Source organism: Meleagris gallopavo, chromosome 8 (assembly GCF_000146605.3).
Source record: "Meleagris gallopavo isolate NT-WF06-2002-E0010 breed Aviagen turkey brand Nicholas breeding stock chromosome 8, Turkey_5.1, whole genome shotgun sequence".
NCBI classification, from domain to species: Eukaryota; Metazoa; Chordata; class Aves; order Galliformes; family Phasianidae; genus Meleagris; species Meleagris gallopavo.
In genome coordinates, this window is record NC_015018.2 from 34,462,825 (window position 1) to 34,485,436 (window position 22,612).

The 22,612-nt window shown below is 41.2% G+C and overlaps 1 protein-coding gene across 1 annotated transcript; it reads left to right on the forward strand.

Annotated features, from left to right (window-relative positions):
* The first annotated feature begins 285 nt into the window (after positions 1-285).
* Positions 286-19,230, forward strand: GLRX3 (glutaredoxin 3). Its single transcript, XM_019617995.1, has 11 exons — positions 286-295; positions 1,918-2,057; positions 4,448-4,522; positions 5,092-5,293; positions 11,613-11,785; positions 11,888-11,949; positions 14,698-14,755; positions 16,299-16,351; positions 17,327-17,366; positions 17,449-17,541; positions 18,953-19,230. The coding sequence occupies exons 1-11, from the start codon at positions 286-288 to the stop codon at positions 19,001-19,003; spliced, it is 957 nt and encodes a 318-aa protein (XP_019473540.1). The 3' UTR covers positions 19,004-19,230.
* Positions 19,231-22,612: the final 3,382 nt, after the last annotated feature.

Here is a 22,612-nt window from a genome sequence, read left to right on the forward strand (position 1 = left end):
AAGCAAGCCTTTAATGGGATTTCAGTGTGGAATCAGGTGTGGGAAGTGAAATGCAGAAGCTGTGCTCAGGCATGGAGTGGCACAAAGGTGCTGGAGGAGCTGGTGGCCAGGGCAGGCAGCACAGCTGCTCCCAAGCTCGCCTTTCAGCTTGCAGGGCTGGTAGAATACATCCTATTATATATCCTATCGTATTGCTACCAAGGTTTCCTTGAATTGCTTTGGAAAATGAGGTTTTTGAAGTCAGTGGTTCTGCATGTGAGTTGGTCTTAGCTCTGTATTCAGAGGATGTGCTCAGGTAACACAGGTTCTGTTCCTGTACCAGCGCTGTCCTGCATGCAAGACAATGGAAATTTAGAGTGAGCTTCCATTGTTTGGTGGTGAAAGGCACTAAAATGGCTCGTAGGGCATCAACCAGAGTTGAAAATGAAATGCAAATGTGTTGTCACAGTCATCAGAGCCTGCTGGGTTAAGCTCATGAGAAGTGGGACTTGGTACCTGATTTGATGGGATCTCTGTTCACACACCTGACTAACCTTTAAATGCTGTGCTTGATTGATACCAAAGAGTGGATGGGAAGCTGCATGTGAGCCAGTACTGTGTCCTCACAGCCCAGGAAGGCACTCGTGTGCTGGGCTGCATCAAAAGAAGAGTGGTCAGCAGGTCAGGGAGGTGATCCTACCCTTCTGCTCTGTGCTGGTGGGGCCTCAGCTGGAGCAGTGTGTTCAAATGTGGAGATCTCAATACAGGAGAGACATGGAGCTGTAGGAGTGTGTCCAGAGGAGGGCCACAAAAATGAACCAAGGGATGGAACATCTCTCCTGTGAGGACAGGCTGAGAGAGCTGGGGCTGTGCAGCCTGAGGAGGAGAAGGCTGCAAAGTGACCTGAGAGTGACCTGTCAGTACTGAAGGGAGCTTCAGGAAAGAAGAGGACAGACTCTTTAGCAGGGACTGTGGTGATAGAACAAGGGGAAATGGCTTCAAGCTCAAAGAGGCGAGATTTAGGTTAGATATAAGGGAAAAGTCTTTCACAGAGAGGGCGGTGAGGCACTGGAACAGGCTGCACACAGATATGGTGGATGCTCTCTGGAGACTTTCAAGGTCAGGCTGGATCAGGCCTTGGTATCCTGGTTCACTGCAGGGGAGTTGGACTGGATGGCTCTCAGAGCTCTCTTCCAACTCTAAGGATTCTGTGACTCAAGGAAACCTTGAAGAGGAATGAGAAGTTGAAGCGTTCAGAGGCATTTCAGCATAAGAATACAGCGTTTTAGCAAAGTCCCAGTTGCTTTAATAAAAGGAATTGTTTTTCTCTGGTGGGAAAGCAAAGAGGCAGCAAGGCAACGGCACTGGGAGGAGAGAAGGCTATGGTGAAATTGCTGAGCTGGGGCTCAGGGCTGAGGGGTGATGTGTGTGGTTGGAGGTGCAGGGTCGAGGGCTGACATGCCTGGCTGGAGGTTGGGGCAGTTGCAGCTCCAGGATGGATTCCGAGTGCTTGGCCTTCATGTGTTTCAGGTCAGCTTCCTCTAGCTTCACCCCATCTCCAGTCTTTCTGCTCATTCTTTTTCCTGTCTGACGTTCCTATAGCATGATTCTTTACTATCAAAGTACATGACTAGTGGTTGGCAGCCCTGCACATAGCAGGGGGTTGACACTAGGTGATCATAGTGGTCCTTTTCAGTCCAGGCCATTCTGTGACTCTGATGTTTTTCTTTCTTCTGTGTTGCCTTAACAGAAGTGTTGGCTGTTGATCTGTTTCCTGAAAAAGCAGTGAAGTTGTTCTCTCTGTAAGTCGTAGAAAAATGTTCCTAGTTTCACTTATTCAGTTTTCTTCCCAGGAAGACGTGGGTTTGTGTAAGTGTGTCTGTGACAAATGAAACCTCTGTAGTGCATAATTGTTATTTAAATGTAAATGCTGTTACATTTTTTTTTCTTTCTTTCTTTCTTTTAATAGAGCACTTGTAGTTGTCCACTTCTGGGCACCATGGGCTCCCCAGTGTGCACAGATGAATGAGGTTATGGCCACTCTAGCAAAGGAACACACGCAGGTTACGTTTGTGCAGGTAAGTCCTCAAGGCCGGGCAGCTGAAGGTGTTGGGGAACAGAGGAGAGCTGCTGTTTGATGTGTGAATGGCATGTCACAGAGTGTGAGTGCAGCTGGCTTTGAAGATCTGCTTTGACTTGTTTGAAGGCAGAGTTGAATATATGAAAAAGATGCATCAAAAAAATGTGTCGGATAAAAGTTTTAAGTTCTTCTTTCCAAACTTTATACTCCATAGACAGCACCTTCATTTATCTTAGTACTTAAAGGAAGAAAAAAAAATAAGCTTACTAAAATACAATGAAGAGATGTCTTCTGTTAGCTCCTTATCTAACAAATAAGCTTTTAAATTGAGATGCCAGCAGCATCTCAGTCTTTCCTTTCTGTGTACAGCCATATTTTTAGTGTGATTATTTATCTGTGGATTTCAGGTTAATTTAGAAACAGTGCCCTTTTGAAACATGCTACAGGTTTTGTTTGTTCTCGTGATAATAGCCATGTAGATCTAGAATTATAGATACATTACTTAGTTTTCTGTGTGGTGCTTCAGAAGAAAAGAACAACAATCTTCTTGATGTTTAAAGGGGAGTCAGTTTATGTTTCTGCAACATTGTCACTCTGAGATGAGGATAGTGTTAGCACCAAGTGCTTGATACATCAATGAGCTGCTGAATACTTGTGACATCTTCTGCACATCCTAGAGAGGCAATGTGGAAGGGAAAATGAATGAACTTCAGCAGCATGCTTTTTATTTTAGAACAGCTTTTTCTTGTTAATGAGGTGCTTGTATGATTATGGAGGCAGGGAGTAATGGAACAGCCAACTCTGTGCAATTTCTGTGTTCCAGAGTAGCTAGGATTGGACTTTTCCCAGGCAAGAGCCTGTTAGCTCAATAGATGGTTCTGGATAGCTAACCAAGAGCAGGGCAGTGCCCTGCCAGTTAGAACCCATGGTGCTCTAGAGTAGAGCGAGTCATGAGGAGATGATCTTCAGAACTGACAGTAATTGCTGAAATGTTTTCAAATGTAATTCCTCAGTTTAGTTGCTGCCCATCCTAGTTCTAAGATCCTTGCCTTGGTTAAGTTGTTTTGTATTGAGAAACTGTTAGAAAAAGTCTTTTGAGAAGAGATACCAAGATGAGCAAGTTATTGAAATGTGAAATATGTGTGTGTGACTCCACCAGACTGGGAAACAAGTAGCTGGGTAAATAGGCAACTTTACTGAAAAAGAAAATTACTGTTATGGAAATGACATTTAATCATTTGCCACTTAAAAGACAATAGCTAATTAGAATCTATTTACAATTTTCAGCTCACAGTTCTGAGTTACTCCATTGAGTTGCTTCTGCATTGAGGAAGTTCCTTAAGAGCCTGCTGAGCTAGAGTGAATCAAAATGTGTTGTAATGCTCAAAAACTAAAAGGTTTGCTGCATTCAGTTGAAATGGCTGACAGTTCTCACTCTAAAACAGCTCAGTGAGGACAGATGTGTGGGCAGTTGTGAGCTGTTCAGTAGCTCTCAGTGCTTGTTCCTGAATTGTCACTGTATGAATTGTGGAATAACACTGAAAGGCTTTTTCTTCTAGATGCTGGATCACAGATTTCTCCTTGAAACATATCTATTAACACTTGTTTTTTCTTTACCATTAACTCTGCAGTTGCTGTAGAGCAAGTGTCTTAAACAGTCCTGTACTGTAACTTGTCACTCCAGTAAGCTTTTAGCCCATACATAGGAAATCATCAATTTAAGTCAGTTAAAAGGTATGTTTTTATAGTGAATTAACTAGCTTGTATAATTTCAAGGCATGTCTCTGAAGGCTGAATAAAATTAGAACCAATAATGTAAACAAGCTTTGCACTCAGTACTCAGTAGCATTGTAGGAGTTAAAAACAAAATTTAGTAGGCATCAGTAGCTTATTGAAGAAACACTCCTTTTTGCTTCGTAATTTGCAGAAGGCTGCAAAAGTCACTCGTGATGTACTGCCCCTTGAAATTAGTCAATAGAGCAAACAGCAAGAATTGCTGTGGGCAGAAAATAAGCACTGTAATCATGACATAACTGGGGTCAATGATTTATGGATTTCAATATAGTAGTAGCTGCATATGATTGAAAATTTACTAGGTCACCAGTGCACCAAAAATTTTCCTCACAGCCTCCAGGCATCTCTTGAAATGTGCAACAAAATAAAAACCTCTGAACCTGTTTTGACACTGTAGGCTCAGTGGATGACACACCAGTGAGTCTCATTTAAATGCAAATATGTCACAAACTTCGGCGTCAAATTCCTTTTTAAATGTATAAAACATCTCTAAGAACGTCTTAGACAGGTTTGACATCCACAATCAAACTTGAAAGAAGATTATGAAAATAAAAAAACTATTTTTTTTTCTCTCTCTTTGTTGCTGTTTTCCAGCTGGAAGCTGAAGCTGTGCCTGAAGTGTCTGAAAAATACGAAATTAGTTCTGTTCCAACGTTCTTATTCTTTAAGGTAAGAGAAGATAGGTTTAAAAGAAAATGAGCTTTTAATATGTATATTTTTTTATGCTGCTAGGAGAGCAGAAACTTGGTAAAAACTCAGTGAAGAAACATTTGTGTGTCTGATCTAACCTATCCAGAGGAATCTAAGAATCATTTCTGTATGCATTTTTATGTGTAATTTTTCAGGGATTTCTTAATTGCTTTGGAGTTCTTAACAAGTTTTTCTGTTAGCTGTCATACTTCTTTAGTAATATTCTCTAGCTGTAGTGCTACAACATGACATAAAAGAAAGAAACTCAAGAGTCTTTTGGTAGTAATGACAAGTCTCTATGGGGTTCATTTACCTGTATGTTAAAATTCTTAATACTTCCCTATCATTCTTTTAATATAAGCTAGCATGAAGAGTAGCTAGCTAACAGAACAATATGGGTCTTGAGTGTGCTGCAACTAAGTGCATTGATCTTGTAGCCAGCCCTAATCCAAAAACCTGTATTTTATGTGGTGGTTTTACTATTTTTTGGGACAGTACACATTCTGAATGTAATCCTTTAACATGAGCCTGTATTTTGGCTTCCTTAGAACTCCCAGAAAGTTGACAGATTAGATGGTGCTCATGCCCCAGAGCTGACCAAAAAAGTCCAGCGCCATGCGTCCAGCACTTCTGTTCCTGCTGGCTCTAATGACAGTGCAAAGGAAGATCTTAATGTTCGTCTGAAGAAACTCATCAATGCTGCTCCTTGCATGCTGTTTATGAAAGGGTCTCCAAAAGAACCTCGCTGTGGTAAGGATTTTCTGAAGTTCGTGTTCGATGTGGCAGTGCTGTTTTTAGGCTACTTTAAGATTTGGAGTTACATCCCAATGGTATCTTGCATACTTAAAAGCATTAATAGAGGTCCTTGCTTCTCTACAGCTAAAGAATTGCTGTGTGTTTGCTTCAGTGTTGGAAATGGCATCACAAAGATTAGGTACTGTCTGAAGAATATGTGCAGTGCTACCCTTAAACATTCCTCATGTTCAATCACTATGTATTTTGTGCATCGTTTCACCTGTTAAATGTCAGATAGTCTGAAGAGTTTAATTCAATTCAGGGAATAACAAGAATTAACTGACAGAATCACTGTTGCCATTTTGCATAAAGAAACCTAAGCTACACTAGCTGGTAAAACTGAAAGACAGTAGTATGACTCTGCTACAGTGGAAAGGGTTTTACTTAAACCTAGTTCTATAAACTGTGAGCACGAATTAAGAGCACTTGATTCCCAGCTGACTTGAAGTGTTTATCTGTAGGAAAGGAGATAAACAAATATTAAAAAGCAAGGTTAGGTGCTGTGAAGCTGCTGTCCTTCTACTCAGGTGGTCTCAAGAAGTTGCTGCACAGTGCTGATGCTTTGCCTGGCCTGCCTTCTGGGGACAGGTCTCAGGGTAACAGCTTCAGTTTGTTTTAGGTTGTCAGTCAGCTTCTAACCCACCAGTGTTTTTCTTTCATACCTTAGTGAATTTTCAAATTTTAGTTTTTGTGCTGTTGTTTTCATGCATAACTACTCCCTAACCCCTATATCCCATATTGGGGGAGGAAAAAAAAAAATCCAACACCCTCCAAAACAAACAAACAAACAAAAAAACAACAAGCAATGCCAAAGAGCAAAATGCAGTGTGGGAAGATAACCATTGTCATCACTTATCTCCCAGATATTTGAAGTTTGAAGACTGAGACTGTATTATTCAGAGATTGGTGGCAATATGTTTTAATTATAAAATTATAAAACCAAAAGGTTAGAACAATTGGAGGGGGGAAGCTTGCACTGACTTGTCTCCATTCTCTCACCATATTGGTCTAGAGATAAAATATTGCAATGTCTACAGTTCGTTTTGTGAAGCAGCTGATGCTGAGATGTCTAAGATTAGATTCCTTTGCTATGTGCGCCTGCCTCCTGTAAGGCAAGTCGTGCTAACTATATTGCAGGGCCAAAAAGGTGAAGGAATTTACAAGTGTAACAGGAAAATCAGAAAAGAACTAGAAACAGTAACTCCTTACAGGCTGAGCTGCTGGCAATGAGCAAATATTTACAGAACCAATAAAGAGACAACTGCTTAAATCGTTACATGAAACTCTCCACCCCTGCTGTGGTTGGTAAGTGTTCAACACGTGCTGCCCAGAGGCACATCAGTGCTTCTCCTATCCAGTCAGGAGCCCACAAATTGATCTGAGCTGGTGGCACGGCGTGGTGAGTTAGGGATGTGCTATCAGCTGCCAGACATCCTTGTCCTGTGTTAATGCTGCTTATCCTCCACACGTGGAAGATCTCACAATGGTTTAAGTATTAGATTTAGCTAACAAGTTTCAAATGCAGATATGCCCCTAGCATTTCTTGCATGTTCCATTGGTCTGTGTCCAGAAACTGAAGAGAAAAACTGTGTACAATTCTGTGCAAGTACCTAAAAGAAACCGACTTCACTTACACTGTCTGTTTACATAAATGTGGAAAGATGCAAATTGGAGCACACTGATTTGGTGAAGGTAATACAGACCTCTGCTATGTGACTTTCAAAACAGCTTCTGCCGTTTTGCATTGTGTCTGTGCAGGCAGGATGTTACAGGATAGCTATCTGTATTTCAGGAGATGTGTCGTAGCACTGCTTATTGAAATTGAGGATTGGCTCCATAGAGTAAATAAGAGTCTTTTCATTAAGTTCAGGTAGCTCTAGGTCACGACCTGTGCTTGACAGACGAGGGAGCTGAGCAGAGTGGCAGTGACAGTGGATCTACTGCTTGGGCCTATTGGGATGGAATTACAGGGAGAAGCTGACACTGTGTGCGTTGGGCAGGAGAACTGTCTGTCAAATGCTGGTAATTGGAGGGAGTTTAATACAGTGTTTGGTGCCTTTTTTTGAGAAGGAAAACTTGTATGTAAAAGTCAGGAGATGATATTTGAAAGAGAAGTAGTGACATGTCAGGTGTGTGTCAGCCTGGGCTGGGTGCTGCAGAGATGGGTGCTGCTGGGCAGGGCAGGAGCAGCCTGGCAGCTCAGCCCAGTATTTGTATGGCTTGTTTGCCTCTTTTCTTACTGTGTGCCTCTGCACACAGTGCCTACACAGCATTCCAGCTGCTGTTAAATGTTTGCATGCTACTTTACCATTTGTTGCTGTAAGAAGGTTGTAGAGGGACAAGTGCGTGTAGTCCTGTACATAAAGAGGCATCCCAAGCTGAGTCAGACTTCTACTATATTCCTATTTGCACAGTCTGCTTTTCCTCTTTATCCCTTTCCAGTTTCAAGTCTGTTGGTTCTTTTCACTGCGTTAACAAGTGCCAGAATCACTTCAGCAGGAACAGTTTGAGGGATAACCCCAGATTTCAGTGCTTCCACGCTCATGGTGCTATTGTGTGTTTGGGATTCTAGGGGTTGTGTGTGTGAGCTGATGAAGTTGCATCTATGTATCTGTAGTTCTGTGCTGTGTAATGATGTAACTACAAGTGCTTGCAAGCTGATGTGCTCATAGGAATTGTAGATTGTTTTCTTTAGGAATTGGAATTTTGGCTCATTCTGGAGTAGATCTGTGAAATGCAACTGTTGGTACATCCTACAATAAGTATGTAATAGGGCACTGCTCTGATGAGCTCCATATATTTGTGCCTACATTCCTGCAGCCTCTGTTATTCAGATGTGAGCTTTGGATTTAGCTGTGTTGGGTGCAGATGTAGCAGTGCTGCAAGTGGACCTGCTGTGCTGGTGTTGCTGGATGAAGAAGTGGTTTCCCAGAGGGCAGTGAGCAGAATGCCAGGCAGATCTTTTGGGCAGGGAGAAGGAAGGCCCTTTGTGGATTTTTGTGTGTTAAAGTTATTGGTGGGAGAGTTGCAAGGCTAAATGAAAAACACGGAAGCACGAAGCAAAAAGGCATTTCTGGACATCAAAGCTAAGGGTTGCTGCTTTGGTATCAACCCAGCATGGAAAGCAGATTAAGGGCATAACGCGGGCTCACTTGCCTTGTATTAACATGATAAAGTAGGTATTTCTTCATACCTGAAAAATGCACTAAATAAATGTATGTATTAAAACGTAGTGCGATAGAAAATAATCTGAACTTACAGCTCTTAATTTTGTAATTAAATATTATACTTGCTTTAGACTGCTTTGATAGCTCCTGGGAGATGTCAGTAAGTTGGCTTTCACATCCTGCAGTAGACAAAGCCTTTTTCAAGGTGAGGTAATGTAACACTTTGACAAAGATAATACAGATCTACTCCAAGAGCAGTAGGAAGAATATAAATATAATTGAATAAAAGGAGCTGTGCCTGTTGAAAGAAGACTCTTGCGATGTAAATCAGTTTGATACAAAGAATAGAGCAGATGTCTTCCATGCCGTTGGTGAGCAGTTGGGATCCCTATCCATCAGTGGATTTTTGAGGTCTTCTGTAGTTTGTGATCTCCTCACTGGAAAAGCCAGCTAAGCATAGTGTAAAGCAAGGCTGAGTGCTTATTGGCAGCTGTGTGCGATTGCTGTGTGCGTTGTGTTGTTTCATCAGATCCTTCTGGCCTGTGGAAGTATGTTTGCTTCATTGATGAAGCCGTTTATTCAGGCTGTTTTTATCACTGCAGTAGCTGGAGTGGCACTTGTGATTTTTCCAGATAATTGCTTAAAGTGTTTTGTTTGCAGTTTAATTATTACTCGCGATGCTCGTGTTGTATTTCTTCAGAAATTCAGCCTCAATCTTTTCTTAGGAAACTAAAGCTGTTCTGACACTTTGTCCCCAAGCATAGCACTTCTAGGCTGCTACCATAACCCTTCAAAATGAAACACAACCAATCAATCTTTCTAGTTTGCATGCAATTGCCTACAGCTAAAATAAAGCTCCCCCCTGCCCCGTCTCTTACAGCAGAAATGAGTTAATGCATTGGTGATGGAATAACCATCAGCAGTCGGCCTTCAGCTGTTTACTAATGAACTCCCAGATGGATGGGGGGGAAAAAAAAAAATCAGAATCTGTGTTTTACTTCAGGCTGTACATGAACTTAACACTTCAGTTGTAGAAAGAAAAGCAACTTAGATGCCATACATATAAACACTGCTATTTCATATCTCAATAAATTCTAGATGGTGGAAACTGCAGAAAGCTATAGCAAAAAATCCATATTTCAAAAACTAATAGGTGGTCGTGTGAGCTGAAATCAAAGGTTACTTCTGTATGGCCCTCTGATTCTTTTTTCCCATTTAAAGCTTCTTTATTTCTTTTTTTCCTTTATTAAAGCCTTTAAGCATTGTCTTTTATTTAACACTTGTGTAGAGGTTTTCATTTGTCTGCACAGCGTTTGTTGGAGTTGTTTTAGGGAATTGGTGGAATTGCAAGGGCGTTTGACTCCGAAGCAGAGAGTGTTGGCAAAGATATAAAACATGCATTATCATCATAGTGTTTTATGGGCAAATTCTCGTGGATCACTTTAGCAAGCCCTGCAAGTTATGTAGGATAATGTATGTCATTAGAAGGGATGAGCATGGGAGCAACTGCAGGAGGTGTTGGAATATTTAGGATAAAGACCACGGAAGCAGAGCTGCAGAGCATTTCAGTGTTGTTGTTCTGCATTTAGCAGTTCTCATAGCAGGGCAAACAGAGAAACAGTGGGGTTGTGAATGGAGTTTTGATCATCAGTCCTAACGATCAAGTGCTGGGCATCCTTGTGCTGTAATTACTGCAGTTGTCTTCTCATCCATTTTCTTTATGAAGTAAATATCCACAGAATGAATCACAGAACTGTAGAATGGTCTGGGTTGCAAAGGAGCACGGTGCTCATCCAGTTCCAACCCCCTGCTGTGTGCAGGTCACCAACAGCAGCCCAGGCTGCCCAGAGCCACATCCAGCCTGGCCTTGGATGCCTCCAGGGATGAGGGGAAAACATCTGCTGGGCTGGTATCTGCTGCAGAGCAACCTGGGCTCTGTATAGTGGAAGTGTTAAGTGGATGGTGATGGCTTTGAGCATCCATTTCTAAGATTTTTTTATTTTTATTTTTTTTCAAAATAGCCTGTAAAGAATGGACCTGTTGATGTGAAGGATACGGCCTGGGTAGTGTGACTCTGTTCTGTTTTAAAATAACTTTGAAGAATTTTAATGGAGAGCAGCTTTTAAAAGAATCTTTTAAAGACATCGATTTGGTGTTTTACTTTAATAAGAGAATTATTTGGAAAATGAATTTTTGTGTTGATTTTCTTCAAGCTTAAGAAGATTTGGATGAGTTTTTGAATACTAGAACTGTCATGTATATGATTTTCTACATATAAAGTGATTTTCTTAGGAAAAATATTGTTAGGTTCAGAAGGGAGACATCTTTATTCCTCTCTGGTTGGCTGCAAATATTTGTTATATCTGAATGTTTGCATTGTAATGGCCGGTGCTTAATGTTCTTTTGAAAAGGTGCTATCAGAGCATGGCTTCATGTCCTGAGAAGAAAACAAAGCACTTCAGTCATACACGTGTCACAGGGATAATAAAATAATACAATGTGCTCATGGCTGGAGGGTTTAAAAAGGCCAGAAGGAAGGAAAGGATAAACTCTCAAAGCAAAACTATTAAAAACAAAATAAAAGCCCCAGTGTTGTTATAGCCAAGTTTCTAAGTCAAATCAGTGAAATAAAGCAGGTTTGAATCCTGATTCCTGCTTGGTTTGTCAACTTCATCTCCTTTTGGTGCAGAAGATAAGTAACTGGAGGAAGAAACAGCAGTTAAAGAAAACGATGTGCAAGCAGAGGGATAAAATGAAGGCGGCTGAAGGTGCTCTTCTAGGAATTGAGCAGCTTTTCTTTGGGAGCTGAAGGGAGAAGGACTGGAGGAGGCAGAATAAGGGATGCCGTTTAATATTGCTTTGGTTGTATGTTGGAACAACAGGCTCACGTATGAAGGTTACTGGGTGGCTCTGCATGTAGTGAAGTTCCTGACTTAGCAAGCTGTCCATTTACTTAGGCTTTGTAATCCCAGTAATAAATATGCTTTTTCCTCCTTTGTAACATCTGAGGTTATTAATAGAGAATTGTGTATTTTTATTGAATAAAGTTTAGTATGGATATGGGAGTACCGTGCTTAAAATTCTGTATAATTCCTTTTTTTTTGCAGGTTTCAGCAAACAGATGGTGGAGATTCTGAACAAACATGGTATTTCATTTAGCAGTTTTGATATTTTTTCTGATGAAGAAGTTCGTCAGGGGCTGAAAACATACTCTAATTGGCCAACTTATCCACAGTTGTATGTAGCTGGAGAGCTAATAGGTGGACTTGATATTATCAAGGTTAGAAACTGAGAAATTTCTAGTTCTGGTAATTATGAGAAGCGTATGGTTTTGGGTCCTTTTGGTTTTACATCTGGCTTTTCTCCTCCCCTGTCTTCCTAGGAACTTGAGGCTTCTGGAGAACTGGACACAGTCTGTCCCAAGGCACAGAAGTTAGAGGACAGGTATGATGTATTATGTCATTATTTTCAGGGGGTCAATTTTTGAGGTGTCCTCTCTTCTCAGTTTGACAGGTGAACACTTTTATGTACATCCTGTACAAATTGGTACTTTTTGATTTTATCAGATCATAATCATAGGATCTCAGAATAGTTTAAATTTGGAAGACTGAAGATCATCTTTAAAGGCCATCTAGTTCCACACTCCTTCACGTGGACAGGAACACCTTCCATTAGATCAAACTGCTCAAGAACCCAAAGTTTTCTTCTAATTGCAGCATTCCTGCTGTCATCAAGTTGTTTAGTATGTTCTATGTAGTAAGCATCATTTCTGTATAAAAGTATGAAATTGTGCTGTTCTTATAGACTTTGCTTGCAATTATATTTGTATTGTTTTATGATAGTAGATATAAGAATCTTCTAGTAGATATAAGAATCTTCTATGAAGATAACTACAAAAATCCTCCTCTGAGCACACTAATAACTTAGACTATCTTTATTTGCCATAAACTTCATGATGTTAATGTAAGAAAAAAACCTCAGGTTTCTCTCCTCGTTTTTCTTGATTGCTCATGTCCTTCAGTTCATGTTTTCTCTCACCTTGGTCACATGAACATATGCTACATCAGTAGGAAATGCAGCATCCTGAATCACATGTAGTATCTGGAAACCAATTTGTCCTCCTTTAACCTTCCCATTTGAAGGTTTGCACCTGTTTGAAATTCTGACATGCCCCAGGCAGTGCAGCTCCAGACATCTGAGGGGTCCTTCTGTTGGAGAAGATGCTAGGATGTGTGGCTTTTTTTTTCCTAGTTTGTGTGGATAGTGCTGTTAAAACATGCAAACTGAGGGTGATTTACCAGGAGGACAGCCTGTGCCTTGAAGGCAAATATGTAAGCATAGATTTCCCACTTGTTGTCTGAAGAGGATAAGAGCCAGCTTTGCAAACCACCAGATAAGACTGCTTCTGCTTCTCTCCCCTTCTCATCCCAGCAGAGAGCTAATTTAATGCAAACCATTTTGTTGCATGAATAAGGTGCACTTGGACAGTTGTATAGTTTCGAATTCCCTTTTCAATTGAAATGTGGTAGAGGTTCACATATTGTTGCTCTAGTAGGGTAATTTGTAAATTGCCTCACCGAGACCACAAAAAACTGACCTTTTGCAGCTTGAGATTAAATTATAACTAGAAGTTACATTGTTTCAGTGTTATTTTTTAAAAATTGATTCTAAGAAACTTCCTCTAGTCTCTTGATTCTTTCTGCAAGCTTGGATAGCTTGCAACTTCATCTGATTCATATCTGACTTCTGCTTTGCTTAGTCTTGAGGCAGATAAGCTAATTTGCAGTGTCCTGCACTTACCTAATGTGTTTTAATGTATCAGGGTCACTGGTATAGCAAACATCTCTGTAAAGGAGCAGCATCAGCCTTTGAACAGCTGTGTGAAGTCTTCCTCAATTTTATCAAGTGTTGATGTAGAAATGACCTGAAGGCAACCTGGCTAAAAAAGTACCACGAATTGCACCTGATCCTCATTGCCTGGTTTGTTCTTCATCATTTAGTAGGTGTTTGTTGGTTTTTGTTTTTTTTTTTTAGCAGAGTGTCATGCAGTGTTTTTCTGAGCTGTGTTCTTGTGAGATAACTGGGAAGCTCAGTGCTGTGACATGCATTTATTATTCTTTGTAGCTAACCTCATACTTAACTTTGGGACACTTTACATCTCTTTCAGACTACACTCATGCTATCAGTTGCTCATAAGAAAAACCCTGTGAGCTACCTGGTCGAACACTAAGACTTAATTAAATGAAGGAAATTGGTAGTAAAATCAATTTAATACTCAATTATATTCCTTTACTCAGTGTTTGATCTCTGCCCATCAGTGAACTGTGCATCCTCTTTTGAAATCAGCCTGGAAAATGGACTCTGGGAATCACTGCTATCTCTGAGCAGATCTGTTGCTAGAGAAAGTTGCTCTAGCATTAGTGTACCTGTTGTTCTTTATGCTAGAGGCAATTTGGATGGCAAAGTGGTTGGTTTTAGCTTTGTATGCAAACATGCTGTAGGTCACCAACAGAACTTGATTTTTTTTTATTTCGGGGAGATCCTGGATTCTGTGGTCTGGGATCATTTTGCATGAGCAGTGCAAAGTGACATTTTAGAGAAGATAGCCACCTGCCATGTGTACTGCAGAGGATAATATGCTGTTAGCAGGAAACAGCTGGACAGGAGGCTTAGCTGGCTCTTTCCATCAACTGTCACAGAGCACATTTCCTAAAAGGAGAAGGAAAGACTGAGGCTGTGTAATGTGGGTGAACCAGAAGCAGCCAGGGCACAGTGAGGCAAAATGGACCCATCCCTGAATTTCAGTAATGACTTGTCTTTGGTGCTTGTGTGACTTACAGGCACTGTGTATGGCTCTTACTCTACAGAACTGTCTTACGTGCAGAATAAGCAGCATTATGTTGCATTCAGTGTGTGCAAGTCAATAGATTACAAAATAAAGATACTGTGTTAGGAATATCCTATGTTTTTCCTAATTTTGTTACTTAATACCTAAAGAGCAATCTAGAAATGTAAATTATTGCTTAAAAGTAACAGGATTGTTCAGTCTTATTGACTAAAGTTACTGTAAACAATGTAAATGGAAGTGTTCAGAGCACTGCTTTAAACGCATTTGATAAAGCTAGAAGTTGCTATCTTTCCACCTGGATAATGACTGAGCTGTTTTGTCTTCCTGCTCCCTCCTTCCTGTAGGCTTAAAAGCTTGATAAACAAAGCTCCTGTAATGCTTTTTATGAAGGGAAACAAACAGGTAAGATTACCAAAGTATTTTGCAACACTTAAGCAGCTTCTTTCCCTTGTTCCCTTGCTTAATAAAAATCAGTGGTTCTGGGAAGTTATCTTCTTTTTATTTGGTGCTTCTGTACGAAATAGAAGAGCAGTCAGTGTTTTATCAGATTGCAATATTTATTCCTGAAATGCTGATTGCACTTATACAGACCAGGCATGAAATTCCTTGACTATGGTGACATCTGTCAATTGATCTGCAACACAGGAACGAATGGAAGAAGTGTGTGTGTCGTTTTGGTCTGGGCTTATTGATTGTGTTTGCAGATAACGGATTTTCTTCTGATGTTCAGAATGCTATGGCTAATGTCTGTCCTAGTTGGAGCATACACTTTGTCTGCTTCTTGACACTTCAGCTTTGACTAGATGTTCTTAGGAATTTCCCTCTCTTGACCTAATTGGATTGGATGCCCTAACCTTTTCAATTTCTCTGATTTTTATGATGCATTTGAAACAACTGCATTTGAAAAAAAACAAACAAACAAAAAACCTGCCAGATGTTTTTTTGAGACTAAAATATAATGCCACATACTATAAATAATCACTCCTAACACACATGGAATGATGTATGCCTGGTGACTTTGAGCTGAGATTAATTACCTTTCTCAATGAAATAAAGGTAGTGATCAGAGAGAGATAAGTGTGAACGATTAGGTTTAAAGTAGTAGCAAATAACTGTCAACTAAAAGTTCAGTCTGCTTCTTTGTGTTGCATACTCAAACAAAATGACCATGGGATAAATTGTTCCCTATTGAACAGGAGGATGCTGCAGTTCTTCCTGTCAAAATGACTTACTGGCACCTAGCTTAAACTTTTCATTGGAGTATTGGAATGTACTCTGTGTGCTCTAAGCAATAGTTATAGTTACTGGTTGTATGCAGGTGTTTCTTTTAGAAGTGATAAAGATGGGGGGGACTCATTTTATTCATGTGATTTGTCTTTCCGTTTTATTTTCTCATTTGCTCCCTAAACCTTCTAGATCTATTTAGAAAATATACTTGTGAGAGCGTTTTTCTAAGCTGTTTCATAGCCACTGGAATCCTGTGGGTTGTGCTGACTCACTGAAGCAGTGGTGGTGATGCCATCCAGAGGAACCTAGGCTATGCAGTGGGTCCAGGAGAATCTCATGAGGTTCAGTAAAGCCAAGTGCAGGATCTTGCACGTGGGTCACAGCAGTCCCACTATCAGTAGAAGCTGGGCAATGGAAGGACAGAGCACAGCCCTGCCAAAAAGGACCTGGGGATGCTGTTGGATGGTGCCTGGACATGAGCCAGCAGTGTGCCCTCACAGCCCTACAGCCAGCTGTAACCTGGGCTGCATACGAAGAAGCATGGCCAGCAGGTCAGAGTGGGTGGCACTAATCTAAGGGATCAGTGGTACTGCTTATTCAGTAAGGTCTCATTAGCAACAAATTTCCAGCAGCTGTAGTGTAACTTGAGCTGGAATTTGTAAGATCAAATATAGCAGAAATGTTTTAATGTGTGGTTTTGTTTTTTTTTGCCTTCTAGTCTGCAAAATGTGGATTCAGCAAGCAAATTATAGAAATCATGAACAATACTGGGTATGTAAATTTTGATTTAATTTAGAAAGCTAGTTCTGTTTTTAGGGGAGAAACAGTAGTGGAAACCTTCCCAAGGTGTTGCTATTTTGTTCAGAGGTATCCCTGTGTAAGACCCATAGTATAAATCCCTGCTACTTTCATTTGACATAGTGTCAAATGTGGTTGAGTATTACACTGCTTCAGCACCACTTGGTAGTGAGTGTTGTGTTCTGATTAAGCAGCTTATTGCAACGGTGGATAACTTTTTATTTTGCTGTTGACATTAAAGAAATCCTTCCATTCTGATAAGCAGCTCCTCTTAGAAATCCCTCATGATCAGTTTTCTTAATCTTGGAGCCTCTCACATAGTCTCAATTTTCTTCTTCAAAGCAGTTCCTTCTGCAGTGAGAGATGAGTATGATCTTTCTTTGAATAAACCCGTGTTTTGGTGCACTGCTAGTTTGAGGTTAAATGGTTGTCTTGATAACTGGATGTCAGGATGAGGTTTTTCTTTTTAGATAACAGACAACTAGAAAACTGTATATATCAATGCACAGTATATATCTGTATATATCAGTGGAAATAAGTTGTTGTTATTCAGATTGCTATTCCTTGTCATTGGCCCTATCCACTGCAGGAATCTGCATACATACTTCCCAGCTATTGAAGAATGGCAGCTCAGTACAAAGCAGCCAGAACTCACATTTACACTGACTTTTTTTTTTTTTTGCAAATAATACATGAAGTAACCATAGCTGGATGACTCCTCAGTAAAAAGTTCCAAAGTATGTCTTTTTGAAGCTAATACTGAACGGAATTGCTTTGAACACACTTGATCAATTAGAGCATCAACCACACAGCTTCATTTTGTGGCACATTATGCTGTTATCTGTGCAGTGAGACCTGGCCATGGAACTAGACTTTGTTAGTTCTTCATGCCTAAAGAGCTGACTTCCCTCCTTTTACAATCTCTTTTTTTTTTCCCTCTCTTTCTAGTGTTGATTATGAGACGTTTGACATACTGGAGGATGAAGAGGTAATTAAGTATTTCCATCGCTGTGGAATTCATTGTTACTTTCACCGAAGTTGAAGCTCACATTTAAAGTTGTTTCTCTTAGGTGCGGCAAGGATTAAAAACCTATTCAAACTGGCCAACTTATCCTCAGCTATACGTGAAAGGTGAACTTGTTGGAGGGCTGGATATTGTTAAGGTAAGAGTGGGAGAACCTTGAGATGTAAACTTACCGCTTGTTTAACACTGTACAAATGTTTTCTGCCCGTAACATACAGAAATCCCTGGTAGTGGCCCATGATCTTGGGGCCGAATGGCTTGGCTGCTTTTGCTGTGACTTCCATTAGCTCAGCATAGCCTTGAAAGGAGCTCTAAATCTCTAGCATTCTCATATGCCAAGATTTAGCAGTGAAATGTATTTTCTTGACAGCAGTCAATTACTGTTACTGTAAAGACCATTTTTACCCTGTAGGTGTATTTTTACAGGGTTTTCTTCTTTGTTTTACTTCTGACATTGCTTTTCTCAAATAAGGTGGGTGAGACATTTTTTCCGAGCAAACAGTCTCATTCCTAGAAAAAAGTAAAGTTTATTGTAGCTGTTTGAACAGAGCCTGAAGCAACAAAAATAGATCTGCATCTGTTACTGTGGTTTTTGATTTTTGTAACAGCAGCCACAGTGTTCTAAACCCCAAATACTCTTGAGCCCATTCTTGTCTGAATGTTTTATAGCCAATTCCTCAGACACTGCAACTCTTGGGAAGATGCAATCAATAAATCTCATTTAGTTCTAAAAATACTGGTATTACTTAAATTATATAGATTACTTTAATTTTATTTATTTAACAAGTGTGTGGGTGATTCCAGTGATCAGTAAGTATAGTCTTGGGCATTGCAGAGATGCTGCAGAATTCTCGTCTCACTGGCATTTAAATTTAAGTTGTCTGTTTGCATTGCTGGTTCACAGTAAATTGTATGGGTAAATGAATGTTGTCAGCCCTTTAAAATGCATTCTATTATACAGCATAATATGGAATAAAACTGAAATCGAGCTGTTTCTCTTGAGATTTAGGAAAAGAATATGTACTCCACAGTATGTGTTATTTTAAAACCATCTCATGTTTTTTTCTGTCTGATAAGTTAGCCTTAGAACTTGAGTTAAACCACACAGATGATATGGCCAAGTACCTCTTAGTTATGACTTACAGATCTCTCCCTGTCTTGTTAGTTACTAGCACACACACTAACAAGGTCTGTCAATGCATGGCAGTTGTTTTTCCATTTTGTGGGAAGAGTTTTGGGTGTAAAATTCTGTGTATGCTTAGATCTATCTGGGGGGCATATACTTGAGGATTTACCTGGTGAAGTTGGTAACAATTATTTTGAGGACTCATCTTCTCCCTAAAGAAGTTTCCTCTTTGACTTGGTAGGTACAAAATAGAATTTAAAGACAGCATTACGAAGAGCCTTGGTCTAGAGGGACCTCTAGTGGGTCATCTGCTTCATCCCCCTAATACTCACTGAATTGATCTGTAAGCTGCTCCTATTGCAATGGTGTGGCTGTGATCACAGGATGTATGCAGTGGCTAACTGTTGGGTGTATGTCTTCACAGGAACTCAGAGAAAACGGCGAGTTGCTGCCTATTCTGAAGGGAGAAAATTAATGTCCAAGGTCAGCAGTGGGAACTGAAGTTCTTTGAACAATTACTCACTGATAGATTATATTGGAGCAATGTATGACTTAACCCTGTGGAACCACTCGGAAGTAAATAAAGGCTTCTTATGTACTCTGTGTATTTCACAAGACCCTGCTACCTGTGAAAGTGCGTTTCCACTGAAGAAAGAAACGTGTCAAGGTCTTCAAATTCAATTAAAATATAATGCTAGAGGAGTTTGGGGTGTTTATTACACTTTCTAATGTATTCATTGCATCTAGATGTTTAAGAATCGAGTAATGACAGCATTGTCTATTGCACTATTACATTGGGCTAAATTGCATCTATCATTAGGAAAATATTAATGGGAGTGCCTCTGGTATGGAACTCAGTAATTTTCTGTCCCTGCTAATAATTGTTTTCACGTCTAGTGAGTGAGAAAAATGCTGTTGAAGCTTTAATCCAGTGCGTCATTAGGAAGATGTTATTAATGGGTTTCAGCTGCATACATGCATCTTCATTATCTGAGCAGGTACAGGAATTGTTAATCGCAGATATTAGACCGATTTTAACGTAGCTTTTGGACATGATTAAACTTCAGTGGAAGTGAGCCAATAAACCTATGGTTAGGCCAGTCTTCTGGTGTATTGTCAGTGTTACATCTGTTCAGAGGCTTGCTTTCTGGGCTACAACTGCTGCAGTTTAATTGATTGTGTTAGCACATAAATCCTGTGGTATTCAGAGGTTTGGATTTGTTGTTAATCTTTCTTTCAGCATCTGTAAGAAATAGAAAGAGCTCATAGGGTGCGTTGACCTTCACCAGCTCCAGCACAGGTGTACTTTCAAGTCTACCTTTGGAAAAATGAAGCACAGCAGCATCAAAAATCAAAATACAACATCCCTCGTTGCGCTGCTGATGGAGGGTATTTCTCTTCAAGGGAAACACCTTTTGCTTGCAGTCTGAGATCCTAGCCTCTGTACTGAGGCTATTGAGCTGTTTGTTTGAAAGGATGGTTTTGTCTGGGAGATAATGACATATTTCTAGTTAGCTGCATGCAGACTGCTCTGTGTGACAGCAATATCAGCTGCTGCCGACTTCCAGCTGTGAAATACTGGTGAGCTGTTCTGAGTGCATTGGCTATGCACAGTAAAGACAAGGAAACTGTATTCTCTGAGAGCTCTGGAATGTGAAGGAGAGCAAGCTAAGCTCTGATAATAAAACCCAGCAGTGAAATGCTGGTGAGCAGGGTTGTGCATGGACCTCCTCAGGTGTGAGCTTTGAGTGGAGAGGCGTTGCTATAAGCCTGTTCCTCACTGGTTTTTGTGCTGGCTCTGCTTGCTGGGAAACACCTGTATACTTGGTGCTCGTGGCCAACTAAAGCAAGACTAAATCCAAAATGCTGATCCTTCTGTAGTAGCCTTTTTGTAAAAACAACGCCCAACCAAACCCTTTCCCTTCCAGATTAGTCCGAGTGGAATCTAACTGCTGAAGGTTCGTAGTGTCTTCACAGGTTAATACAGGTGTGAAGGACCACCAGTTGTTTTTCTGAACGTGTTTTTGTATTCCATACACTCCTGTATTGCTCTTTGTTTGCCCAGATTGTCTATTCTTGAAGCGCTGTGCTGCTTCAGAGACCTGGGGTTAACGTTTTGTGTGCAGCAGCTGTTTTCTTAACTTCTCACAGTGCTAAATTGTGGGCCTGAACTTTGGTAGCTAGCAATATTTTGAATAGATGGTGTTGTTTCTAATTAGGACTACATGCATTTTAACTTGGCAAAAGTTAAAAGACACCAAAGTGATAATTTAGGATTGAATTTTACCCTGTGCTGTTGGAATGCTTTTGGAAGCAGCAGTGTTTCTGCACAGGGCTTTCGCTGCTGCGTGGCATTGGCCCACCCCTGTAGCTGCGTGAGCTAAGGATTGATACCAAGTACATTTATGGGCCCTGCTGTCCCGTAGCTGTAATTCTGGTCGGGTTTGCTTATAGGAGGAGCTGCAGTGCTGCTGGTGCCTGCGATGTGTGGGCACAGGCTGCCTCTCGGTGGTGGGAAGGGGCTCACTGCAGGATGCTGACTGCAGGGCACAGCTGCCTGAGCTCCCTCCTGGCTCAGGGCTGGGTGAGAAATCCTTATGAGAAGTGCTTGAGAACAACTCCAGCCGTGTGGTCAAAGCCTTAATTTCTGCGCTGCTGGGGAGCGTGGCTCATGCACTGCTGCTGCCTTGCAGGGTCAACAGGTGCCTGGTCCAACCCAAGTCTGTCTGTGGTTTTAAATGGCACGGTAGTGAGGTGTTAGTGAGAAGTGTCAGTGGATGGAGCGTGGAGCAGGACTTCTCTTGCTTTGAGTGGCCAAAACGAGAATCCTGCAGCAACAGTTAACTGCTGTGTTCTGCTAACTACGTAGAACGAGTTCACCCAACCAGGTAACTGGTTAGGAAATAATTCAAAAACACCTTGAAATACTCACTTTTAGAGGTGCCATATTGCTGAGACAGTGCAATAGTGTTTCTAAATTAAACATTAAGTTGGAAATATACAAGCGTTAAAACCTTCAGGCAGTCCAAGGAGAAATTTGCACTCAGTGGTTTTGATTTGGGGAGTATTAAGTGATCAGGAAGTATCTCAATTTGTAGTACTAAAGCAGAATTTGAGGAGACCAGGGATGTTTTTCTTAAAGCTTGAAGTTCCATCCCCTGGTCTGGGCTCTGTGCGGGCTGCTGTGCCTCTTTTGGTTGTAGCTGCTCTTCTCCTTTAGATGCAGAGAGTTTTAGAAGGCCCAGCAGAGCTGCCTTTGGTACTGCTTAGGATATGAGAGCCACGGTATGACACGGTACCACGTGGGAACACTGACAACTGAAGTGAGAGTCATAGAATCATGGAAAAGCCCTCTGAGATCCTTGAGCCCACCCAGCCCACAGTTGCAGTGCCCGCATCCCTGCTCCAAACACCTCCATGGATGGGGTCTGCCCACCCCTGGGCAGCTGTGCCACGCCTGGCTGCTCTCTGAAGAACAAATTGCTCCGATACCCAACCTGAGGAGTGCTGCGTTTGATGGTACAGAATTAAAACCATAAGTAAGGCAGGTGGGATGGGCTGACAAGAGCCCTGTCCCCTACAAGGGCTCTTTGAGCAGCCCACGGTCAGGTAGGCTCCCAAGTTGGGGATTTTAGCACTCGATGCTCCCATCAGTCTGTGAGCAGGAGGTGAGGTGCCCAGCGCTGCTGCTGTGGGGTGAGCAGAGGGAGCGGGACGTGGTCACGGTTCATCAGAGCAGGTAAGTGGGTTGTTGTGCTTTGTGGCCTTCGGCTCTTGCGAAGTGCCTCTCCCTCTGAGCCGTTTCCCATCTTATTTCCTATCTTAAATTGAGATCTGCTTTTGCTCCGATCATCCTTTTAAAAGAACTGAAGGGATGGCAAAGGATGGATTGCAGTCACGGCCTTTGCAATCTGTAAAGGCTTCTTGTAAAAGCGTGAGAGGCCGGTGCAGCCCGAGTGCGTGTGGTGAAAGGCTGTGGGCTGCTTGTTTTCGTGCTTGGGGTCTCCTGCGTGAAAGAACGTGTGTTTCTTGAGACCAATTCTCCAAAAAGCCACAGCCTTTTGCCTCTTCATTGCACCGCCGC

Bases quoted from the DNA above. Each gene is read 5' to 3' on its own strand.
- GLRX3 (XM_019617995.1), top strand. The intron at 4,523-5,091 runs GTAAGAGAAGAT...TGGCTTCCTTAG, and splicing joins CAACGTTCTTATTCTTTAAG to AACTCCCAGAAAGTTGACAG. The intron at 16,352-17,326 runs GTATGTAAATTT...CTCTCTTTCTAG, and splicing joins GAAATCATGAACAATACTGG to TGTTGATTATGAGACGTTTG.